Raw genomic sequence first — 24,656 nt, forward strand, 5'->3', positions numbered from 1 at the left:
AAGCCCCAGAGCAGATGGGAGGCAGGCCTGGGAAGAGGACACCAGGATGCCCGGCAGTGGGCGAGCTCTTACCCTTGCACCAGGCTGCTATGTTCCTGTCACTGTCCCTCTGATGGTAAATTTGGGGAGTTTGTTTGAGTTAATCTGGGAGCTCGAGCACCACTGAGGGTTTGTGAGTTTCAGTCAGCTCACAGTGGATACTGCACACACAGACGAGATAGGGAGTGACCACCCAGTTTATTGAAAGTTAGCTTTGCACCCATACGACAGAGACCACACGTGAGCCCACTGGCCTCTTTGCTTCCCCTTCTGGAACAGAAGACCTGCTCTAGGACCATAGTTCTGAGGGCAGATCCAGTGAAACTCTTTCCAGAGAGCACTCCTAAAACGGGACCTCCAAATGACACGTCTTTCCCAAGGGGTCTGGGAGGACAGACGAGTGGAAAGAGGAAGACTTCTCTTTCTCCTGATGCAGAAGCAAGAAAGTTAACCCATGTGAGATCCGACCCAGAGGCCGAGCGCTTCTCCTTGCCTAAAGCCGTGTTCTGGTCTCTGCTCTGCAGTCCACGGAAGACTGAGAGGATAGGGGTGCTTTCTAAGGGATGCAGTTCCTTGGGATGGAGCCAAGTCTTCTCGAACGGACCATGGGACAGAATGGGGCTCTTTGAGCCCGGCTACGGGTGGGGCTTCTTTCCCAGGTGGGACCTCTGATGCTTGTCGAGGCTCGAGCTCCAGCTGAAGCTCTTGCCACAGCGGGTGCACTTGTAGGGCTTCTCGCCTGTGTGCACCCTCTGGTGCCGGTTGAAGTTGGACCTCTGGATGAAGCTCTTCTCACACATGGGGCACTTGTAGGGCTTCTCACCCGTGTGGATTTTCTTGTGGTAGCGCAGCCCCGAGAAGTCACTGAAGCCCTTCCCGCAGTAGTCGCACTTGCAGGGCTTCTCCCCCGTGTGAATCCGCTGGTGCTTCACGAAGCTGGAGCTCCGCAGGAAGGCCTTTTGGCAGGTGGGGCACTGGAAATATGTCTCCCGGCTGTGAGTTCTTTGGTGGAAAACCAGCTGTGAGTTCCGGTAGAAGGTCTTGCCACACTCCCTGCAGGTGTGGAGTCTCTGGGCCATGGGGGCCCTTGCCTGCCCCCGCGGGGCGGCCTCTCTCTTCTCCTCAAGCCATGGTGCGGGCGGCTCCCCGGGAAGCGGGGGCAGCAGGTGCGGGCCTGGCAGCGTCCTGGAATTTGTCTCCCGGGGGCAGAGCTGACCGCCCGCCCCCTCGCCCTGCAGGTTCCCCCGGACCACCGAGAGGTCCTCTCCTTCTCCAAAGGGTCTTGGCTCGTCCTCACCGAAGAGGCCGCTCAAGGGAGTCTGAGGGGGAGGCTCTCCTGAGGCCGGAGGGTCCTGGGCCCTGTAGTTCTCCAAGTTCAGGTTCTCTTTGTCATTCTCCCCTCCGTCCCCTGGAAGGACAAAGAAGATGCAGGATAGCTCAGTCAGCGGTCCGCCCTGCTTGCCAACCTGTGTGTCAGAGAAAGAGTCAGCACAAGACATAATGACTTCTCTTTACCAAGAAGAAGGAAAATGCGGTCGGACCTGAGCACCCGGCACTCATTTCGCGTGTGTCCAGGCCGTGACTCAGCTCTGGACAGGAGGAGAACGAGAGACAGCAGAGGACGGCTTCCAGAGGCCGCAGTGGCCGCCTCGGAAGAGCAGCAGCCAGCTTCTGAAGCCCAGGAGGAGCAAGTCTGTATAGGACAGCACTACGCTAAAGAGTATTGGTTTTTATCTGATTATATAAAAAGGATAAATATGATCATGAAAAATAATTTGAAAAGCATATGAAAGAAAAAAATCAGCCTTAATGATAGCACCTGGAGGCAGCTACTGTGAGTGTACATTTCCTTCCAATCTTTCATTTAAACACGTATGTCAGGAAGATACCCTGTTGAGGGCATAGCAACCCGCTCCAGTATTCTTGCCTGGAGAATCCCCATGGACAGAGGAGACTGGCGTGCTACAGTCCATGGGGTTGCACAGAGTCAGACACAACTGAAGGGACGTAGCATGCACGCACGCATGTACATGTGTATGTTTTTGGCTGACACGACCAGTACCATAACTGTATAAATAGTTCTCTACCTCGCTCTGTAGCCTTCCAATGGTAAAGGGTGGTGGTTATCAATTTCACATGGGTCCTCCCGTCCACAAGTCACCCCGAAGTTCGTGTCATGTCCCTGGGGCTGTGGTGCCCAGAGAAGCTGCTGTGTGAAAGTCTGCACCCTTGGTGTGTACAAGAATCCAGCTTCACTGGTGCTTCACTAACTTCATTAACTCATGAAACAGTTGCATTTTCTTTTTCTCATAACTTGGAGTTTTGGTGGTTACTACTCAGTGACCCGTGTGATAAAGATCTTTATGTGGAGGGTAGAATTTATCTTCAGCTTTTATATATGACTTTATTCCTGCAGATCTGAAGGAGCCGTCTGCCCTTCTCTCTGCCATGTCAGTGTCTTTGGAGCTGTTTGCCCTTCTCTCTCCTATATTGGTGTCTTTCACATTATCGGCTAGAGACCCAGGAATCTGCTGGAGAGCCAGACCGGAGCTTGTTAATTCAGAGCCTTAGAACTCACTCCTCTTGGAAGGCCAAGGTACTCTCTCTTGTCTTTGAAGAAGCCTTTATAGGTATCATTTTAAAGAGCTGAAAAACGGCTCACCATGGAGATATGATAATAAACACAGTAGACTAAAACATGGTAATTTATTTAAGACTTCTCCTACTGTGGGAATCTAAGTTGTTTGTTATGTTTGGGTACTGTAAATAATGATGTGAGAAGCTTTTTTCTTCACAAATTCTGCCCACATTTCTGATCAGTACCTTAAAGGATCCCCAAAGTACAATTACTGTGTCAACAGGCATGAGTGGTGTTATTAAGGCTGCTGACACAGACTGGCAGATCAACTTCTAGAACAACGGTGCCGTCCTCAGGTCCCAGAGGCTGGGGAGGGAGGAGGCAAGTGTTCAACGCCTACCTACTGACTGTTTCAAGAATCTGCTGCTCAGATTGGTGGGAAACGGCTTCTTGTTGGTGTAAACGTTAATTCTTTAGTTATTAAAGGATCAATTTTTTTCACATTTCACATCATGAGTTACTTCTTATACTCCAAAACTGCTGTCCATTATTTGTAAACTGGGAAAGTCACTTTTCTCTTATCAACTTGCACTCACTCTTTCTATTTTAAGAAAAATAGTCACTTGTCTGTCATGTCCATGAGAAGAGTTTTTCACCAGTTTAGTCATTACCTTTATTTTGTTTGGGGTTCTGTGCTCCGTGGCTCAGTTGTGTCTGACTCTCTGCCACCCCATGGACTATAGCCTGCCAGGCTCCTCTGTCCATGGGGTTTTCCAGGCAAGGATACTGCAGCGGGTTGCCATTTCCTCCTCCAGGAGATCCCTCTGACCCAGAGATAGAACCTGAGTCTCCTGTATCTCCTGCACTGAAGGCAAATTCTTTACAGCTGAGCCATCGGGAGTGGGAAGAAGCCCCTTGTTTGGAGTTATTTTTATGTGTAGAAGTTGTGGTTTCTTTCTTTTTAAATATAGTCCAGTCTGTTAATCATTTACCTAGTGATTTTTTTTTCTGTCGCTTTTATACTTATAAAAAGCATCCCCAGCTTGACATGAGTCAAATATTTACCCATTTTCTTCCCTATTACTATTATTTTATTTTCATATTTTATGTCTTTTCCATCTGCTTCCAACTTATTTTGGTAGACGTTGAAGCAGACTACTCTTCCTGGAGCGTTTCCTCCTGATTCTGCTCAGAGAAGAGTGACTCTTCCCGTGGACTTGTGTTGCTTCCTCCTCCATCAGTCCTTCACAGACCAGCCTCTGGTCCCCGGCTCCCTTGTCAGTTCCACTGGCTTGTATACTATCAATATTGCACTATGTGAATGAGTTTACCTTTCAGAAATGACATATTTTGAATATTTACAAACCCAATATTGATGAAACACTCTTCTTTCAAACCTTTTTACTATTCTTGCAGTATTCCTCCCAATAAGTGCTTAAGAATCATTTTTCCAAATATAGTTGATTCTCAAACAATGTGGGGGTTGGGGCACCCACCCCAGTGCAGTCAAAATCCAAGTGTAACTTTACAGTCAGCCCTCTGTATCCAGGTTCTGCACCTATGACTTCAACCAAATGTGGATTATGTACAAATTTATTGAAAAAACTCTTGAGAATAAGCATTCCTGCACAGTCCAAACCCTTACTATTCAAGCGCTAACTGTATGTGTATGTTTCATCCTCTGAAATCGTGATTAGAGGTATGAGTGTGAGACTTTTGAAGCTCACTTCCCTGCTGACCTGCTTTTCCTGTGAGCTGTTCTTCCATGTGGTCAAACAGAAGAGCATATCCTCTCTCTCCTGGGGCGTGTGCCCCACTTGCTCTGAGCCCAGGTCAGGCTTCCCTGGTGGCTCAGTGGTAAAGAATACGCCTGCCACTACAGGAGATGCAGGTTCCATCCCTGGGTTGGGAAGATCCCCTGGAGAAGGAAATGGCAACCCACTCCAGTATTCTTGCCTGGAGAATCCCATGGACAGAGGAGCCTGGCGAGCTGGAGTCCATGGGGTTGCAGAGTCAGATATAACTTAGAGACTGAACAGCAACAACTGAATCTAGGTCTGGCAGGCTGTTAATTCTGGTAACCTAGGGACCAGACCACTCCTTTCTTGTCCTGTTATTACTGTCTCGTCCCTGCACACCTTGACTCCTATGTCAGTGGCCCCCAGGACTCTCCTCCTTGCAGGGCACCCTCCCAGCCTGTCCTGCAGGTGGCTGCTTCCTAAGTCTCTCTCCCCACAGATCCTCTCTCAAGAACCTACAATGGCGTTTCTTTGCCTTATCAAGGCAGGCTGGCTTTACACCCTCTCCACAGTTTGGTTCAAGGTAAGATCTAACGGGACTGTTAGAAAATGAGATGGAGGGGGTGTGTGTGTGTGTGCGCGTGTGGGTGTGTAGGTAGATTTGACAGTCGATTTTACATAACTGCAATGTTTTTAAAAGAATTCAGAAGGCAAAGGGTGACCGCTGTTTTACAACAGACCAAGTTCATATTTCTTTGTACCAACCTTAAAATATGTGACTGATATGAAGTATTTGTTGTTGCTGCTGTTTAATGAAACTTGGAGTGCATAGAAAATAGCTGAAACATGTTTTTCTGCTTGTGTGTCTTGTTTATTTTGTTGGGAGTTAGTGGGTTACCATTTACCATAACCAGAGTAAAAAAAAAAAAAGAAAAAAGGTCCAGTTACTCTGGACCTTCTTCTTAGTAAGCATAACAGTAATCTGTTAGATGATCTTTTTTTTTTAATAACAGAACTCAATCCATATCTGATTTGCTCTCAGCCTGTACAATCTTAATTCTCTCTAAGAAAGGAAGCCATCACAACAGGCTGGAGTGAGGCAGCATATCACATTCAGGGTCCCTCTTCTATAATTAAACATCTGTCAACAACCTGACAGCTAGAGATAAGGAGACCCAACCTCAGTATTCAACCTGGACTCACCAGGTCATGGCTAGTTATGACTGATGTAATAGAAACCAAGTCCTAACCTCTCCCCCCACCACCTCCAATTTAATGACTGGGGGTCAGAAATGGCTGGGGACAGGTCACTCACCTATGCAGGTGGGTCTTGGGATCTTCTCGCTGGCCTGCAGGTGTGGCCCTGCCAGCTCTGCCCCATACCCAGCTGGATCAGTCAGGTCAGGCCTGGCATTGGAAATGCCTGGAACAGAGAGGGGATCTGTGGGCCTGGATGAACGGGGAGGACTGGGGCCCACACTGTCTGTTCACAGGAGGGCCCTGAGTGGAAAGGGAACTGAGAGGCTCTGGACACCACTGAGGAGCCCGTCTTGCAGGGACATGGGGAACTGCTAAGACACCAGCACCCCCGGGATGGCCGGATGACGGCAAAGGCCACAAAAAGAAGGCTCTGGGTGGGAGGGGTCAGACCTCTGGCAGGCTGGTGCCGGGGTTGTGACTGGGACCCCACCCGTAGCTGGCTGGGATATGGTTAGCAGCAGAGAGCAGGCACAGTTGGCCACAGTTGAGCCCCATCGTAACTCAGCACCTGCAAGCTCCGAACAGTGAGAAAGTGACTAGATCTGCCGCTCACTGTCACCATCTTACACCCGGCACCTGGCACCCACTTCACAGAGGAGAGGAGCCACCACGGGGCCAGGCGCACGCAGCATGTTTAATACACGGGAGCTGACACTGTTGTCCGCCCCCTTCAGCTCCCCAGCTCCTAGCCGTGTCTCCGAGGGTTTCCGTCACCCGGAGAACGCTGAGCAGAGTGGCTGGTCACCCCTAGAGCAGACGGGAGGTGCCCCTTCCACCAGGCTGACCCACCTGCACCTCCTGAGACCATCTTCCCATAGGTCTCCAGCATGAGATCCCAGTACTGCTCCTTCTGGGTGGAATCCAGGTGCCTCCACTGCTCCTAGAGAGAAAGACAAGGCATGGGTCCAGGGGAGGGTCCCGAACCATTCCTCCGCCTGTGCAGGGCTGAGGAGAAAGGAATGGGCCTTAGGGTCCCAGCCATCGGAAGGTCTGAGAAACCGCGGGAGGCACCTCCAGACGGAGTCGACAGGCCCTGCCTCTGTACTTCTTGCCATGGAGGAAAAACACGTGGGTTTTAGGTCCTGCGTTCTCTTTTAAGTTGCCTGTTTGGGGGAGCCCTTTCTCCACTGGGCTTGTGTTTAACTCTCAGTGCTCATTCAAGAGATCTTTGGGCAAAAGAAAGAGCCTGATATTCCCAAGACGTCATTGATGTCTAAAAATTCAGGAGGGAAAGGAAAGAAGTTTTGCAATGTATTTCTGATTAGCAGATATTAAGCTTAAAAAAAAAAAAGAAGAAAAGGAGGAGTTAAATGTTTTCGGGTGGAAGAAACTGCAAAGGTGAAAAGTGACCTCTGTATGTTTAACTATTGATCATAACCACATTTTAAATATGGATTTTAATTTAAAATTTTCTAAAGTAGGAATTTTTAGCAGCCTACTTTGTTGATCTTCTGTGAGTGAAGTTACCTTAACAACTGTCTGGAAATAACCAGCTTGAGCAAACACTGCCGAATGCAGGAGTCCTTGGTCTTTCAGGTCAGAACACACAGACCCCCGCTTTGGCGCTGGCAGTAATACCCATGAGGCGGCCTGGCCCCCCGGACACACGGGCACCAAAGGAGTAGCCACTAAGTGCTGTACAAGGCGGATAAGACATCCACCAAAACCCTCCAGGGCAACAGTCGACCCTTTCAAAGCCAGAAAAGAGTCTCTGAATAGCATACCTCCAACCTGAAAGCCAGACTTACTTGAGGAACTGCCAGAAGCCAGGGATGCTTGAATGAAACCCTTGACTTAAGAGACAAGACGCCAACTACAGCACTCCCACTCCCTCTCATTTTCACAAGAGCAGAAAAAAATCTAACTTCCTACTCTGGGAGGACAGAAGAATGAGATTGGATGGGTTGGATGGGGACATAGTCTGGATTTCATGTGGAAACAGCACCACCTTGTGGGTTTCTGGGGCACTGCCACAACCGACTTACACAGAGATGTGTGGACTGCGTTCCCCTCTGGAGGTCTGAACAGACAGGAACGGATGCCACGCATCCTGGAGTCTGGGAGGCTCTGTCTCTGATTCAGTCACACGTCTGCCACGTGGACTTCACACCCTGCCGCTGTTCTCGAGGTTCCCAACTCAGGGAAGAGAGTAGAGGACGTGATTCCTTACATTTAAGCATTCCCTTCAGTTATAAAAGATTCCGTTGAACATTGAGGGCCTTCTGATATAAACAAGTGTTGTTAGTTTAGGGAGGGGCACTGGGTAGGGATGGTCTGTCAGGGCTGAGTTGCTGTTCATCAGGAATTGGCTATATACAGGAAATTTATTTATACATTACATATATTTACATAGGGCTTCCCAGGTAGTGCACCCTGGTAAAGAATCCACCTGCCGATGCAGGAGACACAAGTCCGATCCCTGGGTCGGGAAGATCCACTGGAGGAGGACATGGTGACCCACTCCAGTATTCTTGCCTGGAGAATCCCATGGACAGAGGAGCCTCGCAGGCTACAGTGTATGGGGTTGCAGAGTCAGACACAACTGAGAACATACCACATGTTTATATATATAAATACATACATACATATATACACACACACACACACACACACACACATATATGGTATTGCTGGTGAACATTAAGAATCTTTGGACCTCGAGCTATCCAGAACAGGTCATGGCTAATGTCAGTATATAAGTACCACAGAGCTAACAGGTAACCCCACTAGTTGAAGTATGTTAATATATACACCTTTCACAGGGATACCCTGTATTTACTGTAGAAGCAACAAGAAGCCGCCAGGTCTGCTTGCGATCCTTGGCGGAATACCCAGTTCTTTTCCCTCAAGCAGCCTCCTGCCTAACAGTCTGGTTCCTGAGTACCCTGAAAGCAGGAAGAAGGGTACTCTTGAGTCACTGAAAAAAGTATATCCCCGTGCCCACTCCCCACCCCCTACCCCAAGTACAATGTGAAGCTGGGACTCTGGTTTCTAGATCTCTGGGCCTGGAGAGCTGAAGCTCAGACCTGGCTTCACACCACATTCAGCACACATCACCTTCCGTCTCCTTACCTGCACTCTAAAGGACCCCAGAAGGAGAGTCCTGAGAAGAAGGAGTTCTCTAGAGGTTTGGAACAATGGTTCGACTAAAGTCTACAGGTGCTTGAAAAACTTCATTTTTATCAAATGCAACTTTCCAGAATCACTCACACATAATCAAAATAGATCTGTTTCTGAGACTTCTGTTTGAGGCCAGGGTGGAGTGGGGGCTGGGTTTACCTTCCTGCTGAAACCCCGAGGGCAAGGTTCTGGGGTCAAGAAGCAGGGGACCACACTCACCTGAGATGCTGTGTGGAGAAGGGAGGCTCCGAAGTCCTGGTCCCCGACAGGCATTTGCTCAGGTTGGGCAGGCAGCTGGGTGGCGGCCGCTGCTGAAGGCAGAGACAGAAGACTGAGCATCCTGATGTCCTTCTCGACCACTCACAGAGGGCACAGGGAAAAACCTCCCCCCGAGAACCCACACTGGTCCCACCATCCATGAGCTCAGACCCACGTTTACCTCCCTAACCAACTCCGGCTCCTCCAACCTTCCCGACAGCTGCCCCTGACATCTCCTCCCACCTTCCTCAGACCCCAGATCCGAAAGGCCCGGCCCTGTCATAAAGTGGTTTACATTGCAGACTTTGAATCCCCAATCGCAGTTGATTCCTGTAGGTGCACCCTGCTTCCCACATGTCCAGACAAACCCCAGTTGGAGCGGCCTATGGTATCAATTCCCTGTTGGCCTGCTGATCACAGTCCCCTGGTTTCTCCAGGACACAGCACACACACCACCGCCAGGAACCACCCCTCACCTGGACCCTGCTCTGCGTCAGACTCCTCTTTCACCACGCAGCTCAGCGGCTCCCTGGGCCCAAGGGCTGTGTTCTGGAGCCCAAGCTCCTGGGGTTCTTCAGCAGGAGACTTTGCGTCCCCCGCCGGGCAGCTCGTGGGCTCTGCCTTCTCTGAGACTTCTTGTCCCAGAACTTGGATGCTGATCTAGAGACAACACAGTGCTGATTACTGAAAGACCCAGAGTGAGGGTTTCTGAAAAACACACAGGTACCCTTCCAGAACGCATCCTAAGGCAGGCCTTAGGGACACGGGGCAGGGAAAGAAAAGGCCAGCGTTTATTTCTGGTCCAGCAGGAACTGGGCAGGAAAGCATCCTGAGAGCAGCTGGAGGACGAGGCCAGAGGGAGACCTGGGAGCCCTTCAGACAGGCCACTGGGGCTGTTTCTACTGGACAGCCTCCACCAGTTAAGATGCAGGCATCTTTGGGACAACTCCCCCAACACTCTAAAGATGGGATGGGAGGGGAGACTTTATCTTCAAGCCCTAATGGCCAAAAAGTGTAGTGTCACAGGGAGAACTAGGATCAGGGGTGGCACGAGGATACACAGAAGAGGTATAATGAGTCTTCATCCCAGGCTCCTGGCATAGAGTTCTGAAAACCCTGTAATGTCCTGAAGGACAGGACGTCCAGGAGCCACTTCTGTGGTTCAGAATGAGCCCTTCCCAACCGTCCCTGAGTTGATCATGACAGGGTGACTCTTGGTGGCCCCAGACAGCTTTAGGATGGAGGCCCGTTGTCAGGGGAACGAACCTGGTGACTGGAGGGCCAGAACATTCAGCCCCGCCCCTCAACCTCTAGGGGATGGAGAGGGGCTGGAGCTCTTCAACCACTAATGGCCAATGATCAACCTATCATGCCTGAGTACTGAGAACGCCATAGTAACTCCTAAGCTGCGGGGTTCAGGGAGCTCCAACCCCGTGAACACATATAAGGGTCAGGAGGATGGAGTGCCCAGAGGAGGGCATGGAAGCTCAGGAGGGCATGGAGTATCCCCCATCTCTTCTATTTGGCTGCTCCTCAATCACATCCTTTAGAACAAACTGGAAAATGGAAGCAAAGTGTTTCCCTGAGATCTCAGTCATCCGAGCAAGTTGTCAAACCTGAGGAAGGGGCCACGGGAACCTCCCAATCTGTAGCCAGCTGGCCGTAAGTCTGAGTGACCCCTGCAGCTTGTGACTGGTGGCTGAAACAGGGGAAGCCTTACGGGACCAGCCCTGATCCTCTGGGTTGAGCCAAGCAGACCGCTGCTGTCACAACTGAACTGAATAGGAGGACACCGAGTTGAGATCAGAGGCTTGGAGAATTGGTTGTTGGCGTGAAAAACCTGACATATTCAATGCCAGAAAAAAGATAACACCCCTGGGACTTCCCTGGTGGTTCTGTGGTTAACCACTTCCCTGGTGGCGCCAATGCAGGGGACACAGGTTCGACCCCTGGTCCAGAAAGATCCCACATGCTGTGGGGCAACAAAGCCTGTGCATCACAACTACTGAGCCCACACGCCCTAGAGCCGATGCTCTGCAACAAGAGTAACCACTGCAACCAGAAGCCCATGCACCGCAACTAGAGGAGCCCCCGCCACTAGGGAGAGGCCTCCACAACTAGAGTAACTCCGCAGCTAGACAGTAGCCCCCGCAGCTAGAGCAGCCTCAGCAACTACAGAGTAATCTCCGCAGCTAGAGAACACCTGCACGCAGCAGCAAAGACCCAGCGCAACCAAAAGTAAATAAATTGATTAATTAAAAAAAAAACACCCCTGCTAAGACCCCAGAGGACCTGGTGCTTCCCTCACAGATCACAGCACTCTCTGCTCACCCACTGCCACAGCCTCTGGGGGTCTCCCTTCAAGCTCTCCACGAGGGTCACGGCCTCCTCCCCGCTGCCTGGGCACTGCTTCCGCACCCACGTCTGGATCTCCCCGGGCAGAATGCTCAGGAACTGCTCCAGCATCAGCATCTCCAGGATCTGCTCCTTGGTGTGAACCTCTGGCTGCAGCCACTGGAAACAGAGCTTCCGAAGCTGCTGGAGGGTTTCGTGGGGCCCGGACATCACCTGGTAGGGAAACTGCCTGAAGAGCTGGCGTGCAGTCTCGGGGCTAGGGGGCTCCCCTCGGGGGGTGGCATCGGGGCCAGGGAACGGGAGCTCCTCAGCCTTGGGTGGTGGCGGCAGCAGGACGGGAGCCTGCCCCAACTCCACGGGCATCGTCTGGCGCAGCGAGTCCTTTTAGAGGATGTGCTTCTGGGACGGAGCTGTTCCTGGGAGAACCAAGTCTTCTCAGAGCCTCTCACAGGGACCCTGGAGGGGCAGCAAGAGCGACATTACATGGGCTAGGGGATGCACTTTCACAGAGAACAGAATCACTTGCCCTGCCTGAGAAGCCTTGGAGGGAGTTGTGGGTCTTCTGAAATCAATGGATGCACTATTTTACTTTGAAATATGGTAAACCTGAAGCTGCAAAGCAAACTACTAGAACCATAGCTGGACTGTCAGTACTCTGACCATTTTTCCAGTGTTCCCTCTTGGTCTTCAAATGGCCAGACCAAGTACAAGAATGAAATGCACCACGTGAAGCGTGTTCACTAGGTTTCCAGGTAAATAGCTCTTCTCCACAACACTCCAATATCTGCATCCATAGGTCTGCAGACTAAAACAGACAGCTCAACAGAGACACTGATGCTCTAGGATTGAAGACTAAGGTTGAAATGATTGCATGAGTGTGTGCATGCTGAGTTGTGTCTGACTCTTGGCAACCCCATAGACTGTAGCCCACCAGGCTCCTCTGTCCATGCAATTTTTCAGGCAAGAATACTGGAATGGGTTGCCATTTCCTTCTTCAGGGGATCTTCCCGACCCAACAATCAAACCCATGTCTCCTGCATTGGCAGGTAGATTCTTTACCACTATGCCACCTGGAAGCCCAAGGTTGAAATGATTAGATGCTTCCAAAATAAATATGAAGTTGAAGAGAACTTTTTCCCCAAAAGGTGCAATGAAAATTCTAACTGACTTCTTTTGAGTGCTGTGTTGACAACTGGGAATTTATGAAAAATCTGTCATACTAAAATTTTCAACCCTAAGCTGAAAAAAGTCTTAGAATAAATACTGACTACTGCAAAAACATTCCTACAGACATGAAGCAAGTTTTATGGCAAGTGGTATCAAAATTCAGAAGGCAGGAACTAAGACAAGGAAAAGAGAATTAGGAAATGGCAAAGTTAATATTAAGATATTTTAAAAGGAGCATGCAATATTTCTAGCTGGCTTTCTTCATGTAATCCTAATATTGGATTATTTGGTCTATCTTAAAATATTATAAAGTAGCTGGAGGTCATCATTTCTCCATAACATGAACCACAACAACCATAAAAACACCCAATCACTCGGGTGCCAGGGTTAATCAGAGATCAGTACAATACTCTAGCTTTTGATGGCTGCTTTATGCTTAATGGGGCTTCCCTGATAGCTCAGTTGGTAAAGAATCTGCCTGCAATGCAGAAGATTCCTGGCTCAGGAAGATCCCCTGGAGAAGGGATAGGCTACCCACTCCAGTATTCTTGGGCTTCCCTTGTGGCTCAGCTGGTAAAAATCTGCCTGCAAGCAGGAAACCTAGGTTTGATCCCTGGGTTGGGAAGATCCCCTGGAGAAGGGAAAGGCTACCCATTCCAGTATTCTGGCCTGGAGTATTCCATGGACTGTATAGTCTATGGGGTCGCAAAAAGTTGGACATGACTGACCAACTTTCACTTTCAATTTTTTCACTTTTGTCCTTGGGGTGTAAGAGCAATGTCTTTATCCCCATGACTTCACCCAAACGGTTCACTCTATATCACAGCATCATTTAAAAATAAAACAAGCTGGAGATTGCTTCAAGATGGTGGAGTAGAAGGCCACGTGTTCACCTCCTCCTGTGAGAGTGCCAAAGTCACAGACAACTGTTGAACAATCATTGACAGGCGGACACTGGAACCCACCAAAAAAGGTACCGCATGTCCAAAGACAAAGGAGAAACCACAATGAGAGGGCAGAAGGGACACAATCAAGAAAAAATCAAACCTCATACTTGCTGGGTGGGCAACCCACAAACTGGAAAACAATTGTACCACAGAGTTCTCTCACTGTTGGGAAGGTTCTGAACCCCAAGTCAGGCTTCCCAATCTGGGAATTTGGCAAAGGGACTAGGAATCCCCAGGGAATCTGACATTGAAGGCCAGTAGGACTCGACTGCAGGACTTCCATAGGACTGGGAGAAACGAAGACTCCACTCTCGGAGGGCACAAAATCTTGTGTGTACCAAGACCCGGGGAAAGAAACATTGACCCCACAGGAGACCGAACCAGACCTGCCTGCTAGTGTTAGAGGGTTCCCTGTAGAGGTGCAGGTCAGCAGGGGCTCACCATAGGGATGGGGACACTGGCAGCTGCAGTCCTGGGAGGGGCACCTTGGCATGAGCCCTCTTGGTGTTTGCCAATAGCCCCACCATCAGTTCAGTTCAGTTGCTCAGTCATGCTACCATCAGTTCAGTTCAGTTTAGTCGCTCAGTCATGTCCAACTCTTTGTGACCCCGTGGACTGCAGCACACACCAGGCTTCCCTGTCCATCACCAACTCCCAGAGCTTACTCAAACTCATGACCATTGAGTCAGTGATGCCATCCAACATCTTATCCTCTGTCGTTCAATCTTTCCCAGCATCAGGGTCTTTTCAAATGAGTCAGTTCTTTGCATCAGGCGGCCAAAGTATTGGAGTTTCAATTTCAGCATCAGTCCTTCCAGTGAATATTCAAGGCTGATTTCCTTTAGGATGGACTGGTTCGATCTCCTTGCAGTCCAAGGGACTCTCAAGAGTCTTCTCCAATACTACAGTTCAAAAGCATCAATTCTTCGGCGCTCAGCTTTCTTTCTAGTTCAACTCTCACATCCATACATGACTACTGGAAAAACCATAGCTTTCACTAGACAGACCTTTGTTGACAAAGTTATGTCTCTGCTTTTTAATGCTGTCTAGGCAAAGGAGATCAGTCCTGGGTGTTCATTGGAAGGACTGATACTGAAGCTGAAACTCCAATACCTTGGCCACCTCATGCGAAGAGTCAACTCATTGGAAAAGACCCTGATGCTGGGAGGGATTGGGGGCAGGAGGAGAAGGGCACGACAGAGGATGAGATGGCATCACCAACTCGAAGGGCATGAGTTTCAGCAAAGTCCGGGAGTTGGTGATGGACAGGGAGGCCTGGCGTACTGCGATTCATGGGGTCGCAAAGAGTCGGACATTGAGCGACTGAACTGAACTGAGGCTGGTCTACCATAGAGCCTATAGATTCCAGGGCTGGGTCCCCTCAGGCCAAACTAACAGGGAGGGAGCACAGTCTCATCCATTAGCAGATAATTGGATTATAGTTTTACTGAGCAAGACCCTGTCAGAGCAAGACCCAGTTTTCCCCCAGTTCCTCCCATCAGGAAGCTTACACAAGCCTTTTAGCCTCATCTACCAGAGGGCAGAGAGCAGAAGCAAGAACAACTATATTCCTGCAGCCTCCAGAACAAAAACCACAATCACAGAAAGTTAATCAAAATGAAAAGGCAGAGGATTATATCACAGATGAAGGAACAAGATAAAAACCCCAGAAAAACAACTAAATGAAGTGGAGATAGGCAACCTACCAGAAAAACAATTCAGAATAATGATACTGAAGATGATCCAGGATCCAAAAAAAAAAAAAAAGAAAAGAAAACATGGAGGCACAGATTAAGACGACATAAAAAGGTTTAACAAAGATTCAGAAGAACTAAACCAGAAAAACAAAGCAAATTTTTTTTTGAGGGCACAAAATAGAAAGGTAAGAAGAATATGTTTCTTGTGTGTCCTTTGTCCTTTGTCTTGTGTGTCCACTAACTGTCCTTTGTGCTTACAAAGAGACCCATGTATTGAGCTGGTCAAAGAGTTCATTGGGTTTTTCCATAACATCTTACAGAAAAAGCTGAACAAACTTTTTGGCCTACCTGATATTTCATTCACATATTCATCCAGCACCCAGAGGGCTACAGCAACATGTGCTCAATAATTCAGGAATTCTATTTCTTTTCATGGCAGCCTACCCACTGTAAATAACAACAATACTGGAGAAAGCCTAAGAGGCCACTCTTTTCAGGCAAGAAAGGAATCCCTGAGAGATTAAAAGCTCAGAGGAGGGTCCCATGGTCATCACAGCTGTCTGCAAAGGAATGATTTCCCAAGCCCAGTGCAGGAAGCTGGAACTCAAGCAGAGACCAGGGGCTACTGAAGCGGCTAGAATCGTAAAGAGCAGGGCAGTGGGGAGGAGGAAGCTGTGGCGATGGAGGCAGACAGGTGTGGAGGGAGGGGGGGCTGCCTTGTGATGAATTTTGGCCAAGGGTTGGACTGCACTCAGCATGGTGGAACTATCCAAGGTTCAACAGGGAGCAGTTGCTACCATGTTAAAAGAGCAAATGAAGGATACAGAAGACCAACCAATGATGAAAGACATTTACATTTCTGATCCCAAAAGTAGAGAAACATTTAATGCATCCTGAGTTATCTGAAAGGTCATGTTAGGAGTAAGGACCATGCTCAAGAGTAAGACCTACCTACTCTAAACATGCCCCCCAAAACCTAAAGCCAAGCTTCAACAATGTCCACCAAGGAGGCCCAGTCTGTTGGTCTATTCTGATCCAGTTAGAAGAATTTGAGGGAATTCCTTGGCAGTCCAGTGGTTAGGACTCCATGCTTTCACTGCCAACAGCCCAGGTTCAATTCCTGATAAGAGAACTAAGATCCCACAAGCTATGCAGAACAGCCAAAGAAGAAAAGAATTTGGGAAACACTTTGGGTTTTCCAAAGATGTACCCTAAAACCAGGCTGGTTATTGTTCAGTCACTAAGTCATGTCCGACTCTTTGCGATCCCACAGACTATAGCATGCCAGGCTTCCCTGTCCTTCACTATCTCCTGGAATTTTCTCAAATTCATGTCCATTGAGTGGGTGATGTTATCTAGCCATCTCATCCTCTGCTGTGCCCTTCTCCTTTTGCCTTTAATCTTTCTCAGCATCAGTGTCTTTTTCAATAAGACAGCTCTTTGCATCAGTGGCCAAAGTATTGGAGCTTCAGCATTAATCCTTCCAATGAATATTTAGGGTTGATTTTCTTTAGGACTGACTGGTTTGATCTCCTTGGAAAGGTATGACAAACCTAGACAGAGTATTCAAAAGCAAAGGCATCACTTTGCCAACAAATGTCCATATAGTCAAAACTATGGTTTTTCCAATAGTCATTTATGGATGTGAGAGTTGGACCATAAAGAAAATTGAGCACTGAAGATTGATGCTTTTGTATTGTGGTGCTGGAGAAGACTCTTAAGAGTCCCTTGGATTGCAAGGAGATAAAAACAAAACTAACACGACCCAAAGGTGATCAATCAGTAATTGAACTGCCTGCCAGAAGAAAACCCAACACTCTTCAGAAGAAGATAACGGAATCCTTAGTGTCTGCAATGTGCCATCCACAATATTCACGATGTGATCCAAAATTACTAGATATGTAAAGAAGTAGGAAAATGTGACTCAAAACCAAGGGGAAAGAAGTCAAGAGAATCCAGGCCCTGATGGCCTGTGGATTTAAAAACAACATAATTTTAATGATAGAACAGACTGTGACTTTTCACAGAGAACTAGAAATCATAAAGAGAAACAAATGAAAATTCTAGAAAATGAACTGTCAACCCAGAATTCCACATCCAACAAAAACACCTTTCAAAGAAAGAATTAAAATAAAGACATATTTCAGATAAAAAAAAGCCACGAGAATTTTCCCCCAATGATGCGTACTGCAAGAAATGCTAAAGGACATTCTTCCTTTAGTTGAAGGAAAACTCATATCTACAGAAAGGAATGAAATCTCCGAAAATGGTAAGCACGTGGTGAATAAATGTAAGATACTATGCTTATATTTCTTCTAACTTCCTTAAAAGAAGCAACTGACTGTTAAGGCAAAAAAGCACCAGTATAAGCAGAACATAAGTAGAAGTGAAATATATAAATACAGCACAAAGAAGGGGGTAAATGGAATTAATCTGTTATCAGGTTATTACATTTATGAGGTGCTAATGCAGAAATAGAAAATTGAAAGGAAGAAGTAATGTCAAGTGAGGTGACAGATGGGAAATGTAAAGGTGTTAAGTGAGGGGTAAGAAATGAGAAATGTGAGTTATAAAGTGGAACAATATTAAAGCATACTATGATAAGTTAACCTTTGATAATTTAAGGATGCATAATGCTAGCTGTTAAAGGATTATAGAAAGAGGTATAGCTAAAAAGCCAAGAGCCAAACAATGAAAAGCAGTCAATAATATACAGGAAAGAATCAAGAGAAGAATAAAAACAGAAAGGTCAAGTGGAAAAAAAGACAATATGACAGACTAACACCCAACCAATCAATAAGTACATTAACTGTAAGTGGACTAAACACTACAATTATAAGGTACAGATTGTCAGATTTAAAAAAGCAAGACTCAACTATATGCTATCTACAAGAGACATTTTATATATAAGGACACAGATAGTTTGGAAATAAAATGGAGGAGAAAAGACATTCCATGCAAACAGCAAGCACATGAAAGCTGGTATAGTTACATTAGTATCTAACCAAGAAACTTCATGACAAAGAGAAAAGGAGAGACATTTTATTATGATAATTGGGTCAAATCACCTAGAACACAAAGCACCCTAAAAGTGTAGGCACCTAATATCAGGTCTAAAGGGAAAACTCCTCAATCATCACTGGAGATTTTAACACTGTTCTCTCAGTAAATGATAGAAAAATAGACACACACACACATATTATATATATACATGTATATAAAATATATATGAGTAAGGAAATAGATATCTACTACTGTGGGCAAAAATCTCTTAGAAGAAATGGAGTAGCCATCATAGTCAACAAGAGAGTCTGAAATGCAGTACTTGGATGCAGTCTCAAAAACAACAGAATGATCTCTGTTCATTTCTAAGGCAAACTATTCAATATCACAGTAATCCAAGTCTATGCTCCAACCAGTAATGCTGAAGAAGCTGAAGATGAACGGTTCAATGAAGACCTACAAGACCTTCTAGAATTAACACCCCAAAAAGATGTCCTTTTCATCATAGGGGACTGGAATGCAAAAGTAGGAAGACAAGAGATACCTGGAGTTAACAGGCAAATTTGGCCTTGGAGTACAGAATGAAGCAGGGAAAAGGCTAATAGAGTCTTGCCAAAAGAATGCACTGGTCATAGCAAACATCCTCTTCCAACAACACAAGAGACGACTCTACACATGGACATCACCAGATGGTCAATACCAAAATCAGACTGATTATATTTTTTGCAACCAAAGATGGAGAAGCTCTACACAGTCAGCAAAATCAAGACTGGGAGCTTGTGGCTCAGATAATGAACTCCTTATTGCCACATTCAGACTTAAATTGAAGAAAGAAGGGGAAACCACTAGACCATTCAGGTATGACCTAAATCAAATCCCTTACAACTATACAGTGGAAGTGAAGAATAGATTCAAGGGATTAGATCTGATAGTGTGCCTGAAGAACTATGGATGGAGGTTCATGACATTGTACAGGAGGCAGTGATCAAGACCATCCCCAAGAAAAACAAATGCAAAAGGGCAAAATGGTTGTCTGAGGAGGCCTTACAAATAGCTGTGAAAAGAAGAGAAGCGAAAGGCAAAGGAGAAAAGGAAAGATATATGCAACTGAATGCAGAGTTCCAAAGAATAGCAAGGAGAAAAGAAAGCCTTCTTCAGTGATCAATGCAAAGAAATAGAGGAAAACAACAGAATGGGAAAGACTAGAGATCTCTTCAAGAAAATTAGAGATACTAAGGGAACATTTCATGCAAAGATGGGCTCAATAAAGGACAGAAATGGTACAGACCTAACAGAAGCAGAAGACATTAAGAGGTGGCAAGAATACACAGAAGAACTATACAAAAAAGATCTTCACGACCCAGATAATGACAATGGTGTGATCACTCACCTAAAGCTAGACATCCTGGAATGTGAAGTCAAGTGGGCCTTAGGAAGCATCACGATGAACAAAGCTAGTGGAGGTGATGGAATTCCAGTTGAGCTATTTCTAATCCTAAAAGACAGTGCTGTGAAAATGCTGCACTCAATATGCCAGCAAGTTTGGAAAACTCAGCAATGGCCACAGGACTGGAAAAAGGTCAGTTTTCATTCCAATCCCAAAGAAAGGCAATGCCAAAGAATGTTTAAACTACCACACAATTGCACTCATCTCAAACACTAGCAAAGTAATGCTCAAAATTCTCCAAGCCAGGCTTCAACATTACATGAACCAGGAACTTCCACATGTTCAAGCTGGATTTTACAAAGGCAGAGGAACCAGAGATCAAATTGCCAACATCCACTGGATCATCGAAAAAGTAAAAGAGTTTCAGAAAAACATCTGTTTTATTGACTATGTCAAAGCCTTTGACTGTGTGGATCCCAACAAACTGTGGAAAATTCTGAAAGAGATGGGAATACCAGATCACCTGACCTGCCTCTTGAGAAATCTGTATGCAGGTCAAGAAGCAAGAGTTAGACCTGGACATGGAACAACAGACTGGTTCCAAATAGGAAAAGGAGTACATCACCTGCTTATTTAACTTATATGCAGAGTACATCATAAGAAACGCTGGACTGGATGAAGCACAAGCTGGAATCAAGATTCCCAGGAGAAATATTAATAACCTCAGATATGCAGATGATACCACACTTGTGGCAGAAAGCGAACAACTAAAGAGCCTCTTGATGAAAGTGAAAGAGGAGTGAAAAAGTTGGCTTAAAGCTCAACATTCAGAAAACTAAGATCATGGCATCTGGTCCCATTACTTCATTGCAAATAGATGGGGAAACAATGGAAACAGTGACATACTTTATTTTGGGGGGCTCCAAAATCACTGTAGATGGTGACTGCTGCCATGAAATTAAAAGACGCTTGCCCCTTGGAAGAAAAGTTATGACCAACCTACACAGTATATTAAAAAGCAGAGACATTACTTTGCCAACAAAGGTCCATCTAGTCAAGGTTATGGTTTTTCCAGTAGTCATGTATGGATGTGAGAGTTGGACTATAAAGAAAGCTAAGCACCAAAGAATTTGATGCTTTTGAACTGTGGTGTTGGAGAAGACTCTTGAGATTCCCTTGGACTGCAAGGAGATCCAACCAGTCCATCCTAAAGGAAATTAGTCCTAAATGTTCATTGGAAGGACTGATGTTGAAGTTGAAGCTCCAATACTTTGGCCACCTGATGCGAAGAACTGACTCATGTGAAAAGACCCTGATGCTGGGAATGACTGAAGGCGGGAGGAGAAGGGGATGACAGAGGATGAGATGGATGGATGGCATCACCAACTCAATGGACATGAGTTTGAGTAAGCTCCGGGAGTTGCTGATGGACAGGGAGGCCTGGCGTGCTGCAGTCCATGGGGTCACAAAGAGTCGGACACGACTGAACTGAACTGAAGGAAATAGAAAATCTAAACAACACTGTGACCCAAGTTGATATAACTGTCATTTAAAACAACAACTGCAGAGTACACACCCATGTCAAACGCACAGGAAGCACTCATGAAAACAGAGTATGTGTATAATTATGTTTCAAAACACCAGAATCTTAAAGTATTGATTCTCTTCCACAGAATAACTGAACCAGAAAACAATAAGATACCTAGAATATCCTAATATGTGGAAATATTAAATAACCTACTGTCAAAGAAAAAAACCAGATAGGAAATTAAAACATTTTCATATTGACTGATAATGAAAACACAACATATTAAAATTTATAGGAAATGGCTAAAGGCTGCTTAGAGAGAATTGAACAGCTTTAAGTAAATATGTTAGGTTGGGAACTAAGTGAATTGCAAAAGGCTTAATCTGCAGGGCTTAATGCAAAGCCAGAGAAGGAGATACTTTTACAGAATGGATTAGAGTTAACTTTTCCAGGAATGTCTTTTATAAACAAATTATTATTAGTGGAAGTACTTTGTCTCATAATCAAACAACTGCTGAGTGAATTTTACAACTTAATTCCGACCCTGAGAAAAATAAACTAACTCTATTGAAAATAAATAAACATGTTAAAATTTTTAAATATATATGCATCCTTCACTATCTAGATATGGCTCCTGAATTTCAAATAACAAGTAGCAAGATTTTAGATAGCAAGAGTCTGATCTGTGGACTTATTCATATTTACTTAGTTCCTGAATTAAGATAGCAGTCTAGATAGCAGTTTAGATAACACCTAGGGAAAGCGACTTTCAGGGAAAACTATGTCTCATAAAATATTTAACTCTGATTTCAGCTATTATACTTTCACATAATGGTAGGGAAAATGCCTCCGGTATTCATAATTAAATTACTTTCTGGGCTTCCCTGGTGTTTCACATGGTAAAGAATCTACCTGCAATGTGGGAGACCTGGGTTCGATCCCTAGGTTGAGAAGATTCCCTGGAGGAGGGCATGGCAACCCACTCCGGTATTGCCTGAAGAATCCCCATGGACAGAGGAGACTGGCCAGTTACAGTCCATGGGGTCACAAAGAGTCAGATACGACTGAGCAAGTTAAGCACAGCACGCACATAAATGGTTCATAGGTTGGTACTGCATATACTTCATGAGACTGTACTCCTTTTAGTTTTGAAAAAAAAAATGTAAAGTTATCCCAAATGTATAGTTATTATACTTATTAAAGCTATAACAAATTAGAGTGCGTTTTTAAATGAACATCTAGGTTCAGATACTTATCCATTCACATATGAGCAGCGATTTACAGAGCACAAAGACGGTCTCCTTAAACGTCAGTCAAGCTTCTGAGTCATCTTGAGTAGGGCTGGCCCTTGGACTCTGTCCTTGGCCCTTCTTGTCTAGTTTAGCAAGAATCTTTCCGACTCCAGTTTAGGGAAAATCCCCTACATTTTATATTTGATCAAATTCAACATCTCTTGACCATCCTTGATATCTGATCAAATTCCCTATCACCCTGACCTGCCTTCAGCAAAGCTGGTCAAGTTAGTTTAGCCAGAATGACCCCCTTAAGCCAGACGTTTCCTCTAAGTAATTTTCCATCCACTGACCCCACCCCAAACCGTGGCTATAAATCTCCACTTGTCCTTGTATTCACTCTCCCTCCCATACCTCAAAACCCCATGGAAGTCTCTCTGAATAATGTCCACCTTATTGTTTTTAAGGAGTGTCTGAGTAACTTTTTTCTCTATTAAGTTCCATGTTAGGCATGGTTCAAGCAAATACTCAGAAATGGGCTTCCCTGGAGGCTCAGCAGTAAAGAACATGTCTGCCAATAACGGACAACGCAGGTTCCATCCCTGGGTGGGGGGAAATCCCCTGGAGAAGGAAATGGCAATCCACTCCAAGTATTCTTGCCTGGAAATTTCCATGGCCAGGGGAGACTGGCAGGCTGCAGCCCCTGGGGTCACGAAGAGTCGGACACGACTTAGCGATTAATTAACAACCCTCACAAATACCCAGCAAGGCGAGTATTACAGTGTACAGGTCTGAATCTCTGAGGCTCACCGAGGCGGCCAAATTCAAACCCAGAAGCTCTAACTTCCTGTGCCTTTGGGAGGAGAGCGGCAAACCTTTGGTAACTTGGTTGGGGGTGGGAAGGGGGCGGGCTTAGGAGCTGTCACGAACAGCTGGAAGGGAGGAGGAGCTACAAGCACTGAGGCCGGGAGGGGATCCGGCCCTGCCAGGCGCCGGGCAGCGCTACCCACTGCGCCCTCCACCCTCTGCCCACGACGCCGACCGCACCCAGGAAACAGACTGCGGGCATCAGCCCATACGGGTTCCCTCTTCCCGAGGCTCACTTCCAGCCTTCTAGGGGAGGCAGGAGAGAGGGGCCCCTTCTCGTCCCAGGCCAGAGACGTGGCTGGAGAGTCCGGCGGGGCCCACAGGCTCGGGGGCCCAGCCCGGTCGGGGCACCGTGCCTCCACCAGAGTCCACTCACAGCCCCGCTGCCCCTCCCCCCGCACTCGCGGCGCCCCCGCACTCGCGGCGCCCCCGCGCGCGTCCGACGGTTCGGACGCCGCTCCCGCAGGCCCGGCCGAATCCGGCGCGGACGCGGGCGGCGCCATGCCCGACCCCCTGCAGCGGCTTCCAGGCCACTCCAGCCAGCGTGCGCTCACCTCGGCCCGCGGCGCCGGCTTCGGGCGCACTTCCGGGAGTCGGGCGGCTGCGCACGACTCTGGGTCCGACGGGGCGGGGCGGGGCGAGGCGCTGGGGCGGGGCGGGGGCGGGGCTGACACACAGGCTCTGATTGGCTATCCAGATAGCCCCGCCCCACTTGCGCCTCTGAGGCGGCTGTGCGTCACGCAGCTGGCGGGTCTCTCATTCATTTGAGCTCCGTGCGGTCGCTCAGTCCTCGCTGGACCTTTAGGGAACCCCAGGTCTGGGTCGGGCACTGGGCCAAGCACTGTGAAGGATGCAGAGGTCGTTCTCGTGTCTGTCCCAAACTCTTCGGCCCCTAACCCCGGCTCTTAACTGCAGTCTCTCCTCCTTGTGGTCCTCACCTCACTTAGAACTCCCAGGGGCGTTTCATTTGCCCTGACCTTTCTCTGTCAGGCTTCTCCAGCTCTCACTGACTCTGCGTTTCCTCGGCTCTCTTCTTCCACTGTTCCCCTTTCAGTGTTGCAGTTCTCTTCCCACCTCGTGTTGTCTGTCTGCCCCCGCTTCCCCACCCCACCCCCATTCTCACTCCTTCAAGGTGATGTCTTCCTTGCCTCCTCCCTCCCCTTCTTCCCTTTCCACTTGACAATAATCTCCAAGCCCTAGGATTTTACCGCCTTGTTCATCTCTCCGACACCTTTCCTCTCTCCATTCTCTACCCCTACCTCCTTCCAAGTCATTTCTAAGTGGATAACAACTGTCCATTTCCAGGTCATCCTGCACTCTACCACTCAGTCATCCTGTGTGTTTTTCTAGGTCCCAGGGCCTAAGCGAAATCCACTGTGTGAAAACTACTATTTCAGCTTAACCCAGGTGGGAGTTTCTGACGTTGACTTGTATAACAATGCTGTTTTTTTACTTTCTGGACAGAGCATGGTAGCAATT

The 24,656-nt window shown here is 47.2% G+C and overlaps 1 protein-coding gene across 5 annotated transcripts; it reads right to left on the minus strand.

Moving 5' to 3' along the window:
* Positions 1 to 218: 218 nt before the first annotated feature.
* ZNF18 (zinc finger protein 18) lies at positions 219 to 23,835 on the minus strand. 5 transcript variants are annotated; one of them, XM_070479118.1, is made up of 7 exons: positions 23,732 to 23,835; positions 11,326 to 11,805; positions 9,471 to 9,654; positions 8,956 to 9,047; positions 6,406 to 6,496; positions 5,672 to 5,779; positions 219 to 1,447 (listed from the first exon to the last, which is right to left on the minus strand). In XM_070479118.1, exons 2-7 carry the CDS (start codon positions 11,710 to 11,712, stop codon positions 675 to 677), a joined length of 1,635 nt encoding a protein of 544 aa, XP_070335219.1. In that variant the 5' UTR covers positions 11,713 to 11,805; positions 23,732 to 23,835; the 3' UTR covers positions 219 to 674. The 5 variants fall into 5 exon arrangements, with proteins under 5 accessions (XP_070335219.1, XP_070335222.1, XP_070335221.1 ...); XM_070479121.1 differs by lacking the exon at positions 23,732 to 23,835 and adding an exon at positions 23,414 to 23,564 and having other exon boundaries at positions 11,563 to 11,805; XM_070479120.1 differs by lacking the exon at positions 23,732 to 23,835 and adding an exon at positions 23,414 to 23,563 and having other exon boundaries at positions 8,956 to 9,044.
* Positions 23,836 to 24,656: the final 821 nt, after the last annotated feature.

This window comes from Odocoileus virginianus, chromosome 17, assembly GCF_023699985.2.
Source record: "Odocoileus virginianus isolate 20LAN1187 ecotype Illinois chromosome 17, Ovbor_1.2, whole genome shotgun sequence".
Classification (NCBI taxonomy): Eukaryota; Metazoa; Chordata; class Mammalia; order Artiodactyla; family Cervidae; genus Odocoileus; species Odocoileus virginianus.

Bases quoted from the DNA above. Each gene is read 5' to 3' on its own strand.
- ZNF18 (XM_070479118.1), bottom strand. From the start codon at position 11,712: ATGCCCGTGGAGTTGGGGCAGGCTCCCGTCCTGCTGCCGCCACCACCC. The intron at 9,655-11,325 runs GTGAGCAGAGAG...TGTTGTCTCTAG, and splicing joins CCCAGAGGCTGTGGCAGTGG to ATCAGCATCCAAGTTCTGGG. The intron at 9,048-9,470 runs GTGAGGGGTGGT...CTCTGCCTTCAG, and splicing joins TGACGCAGAGCAGGGTCCAG to CAGCGGCCGCCACCCAGCTG.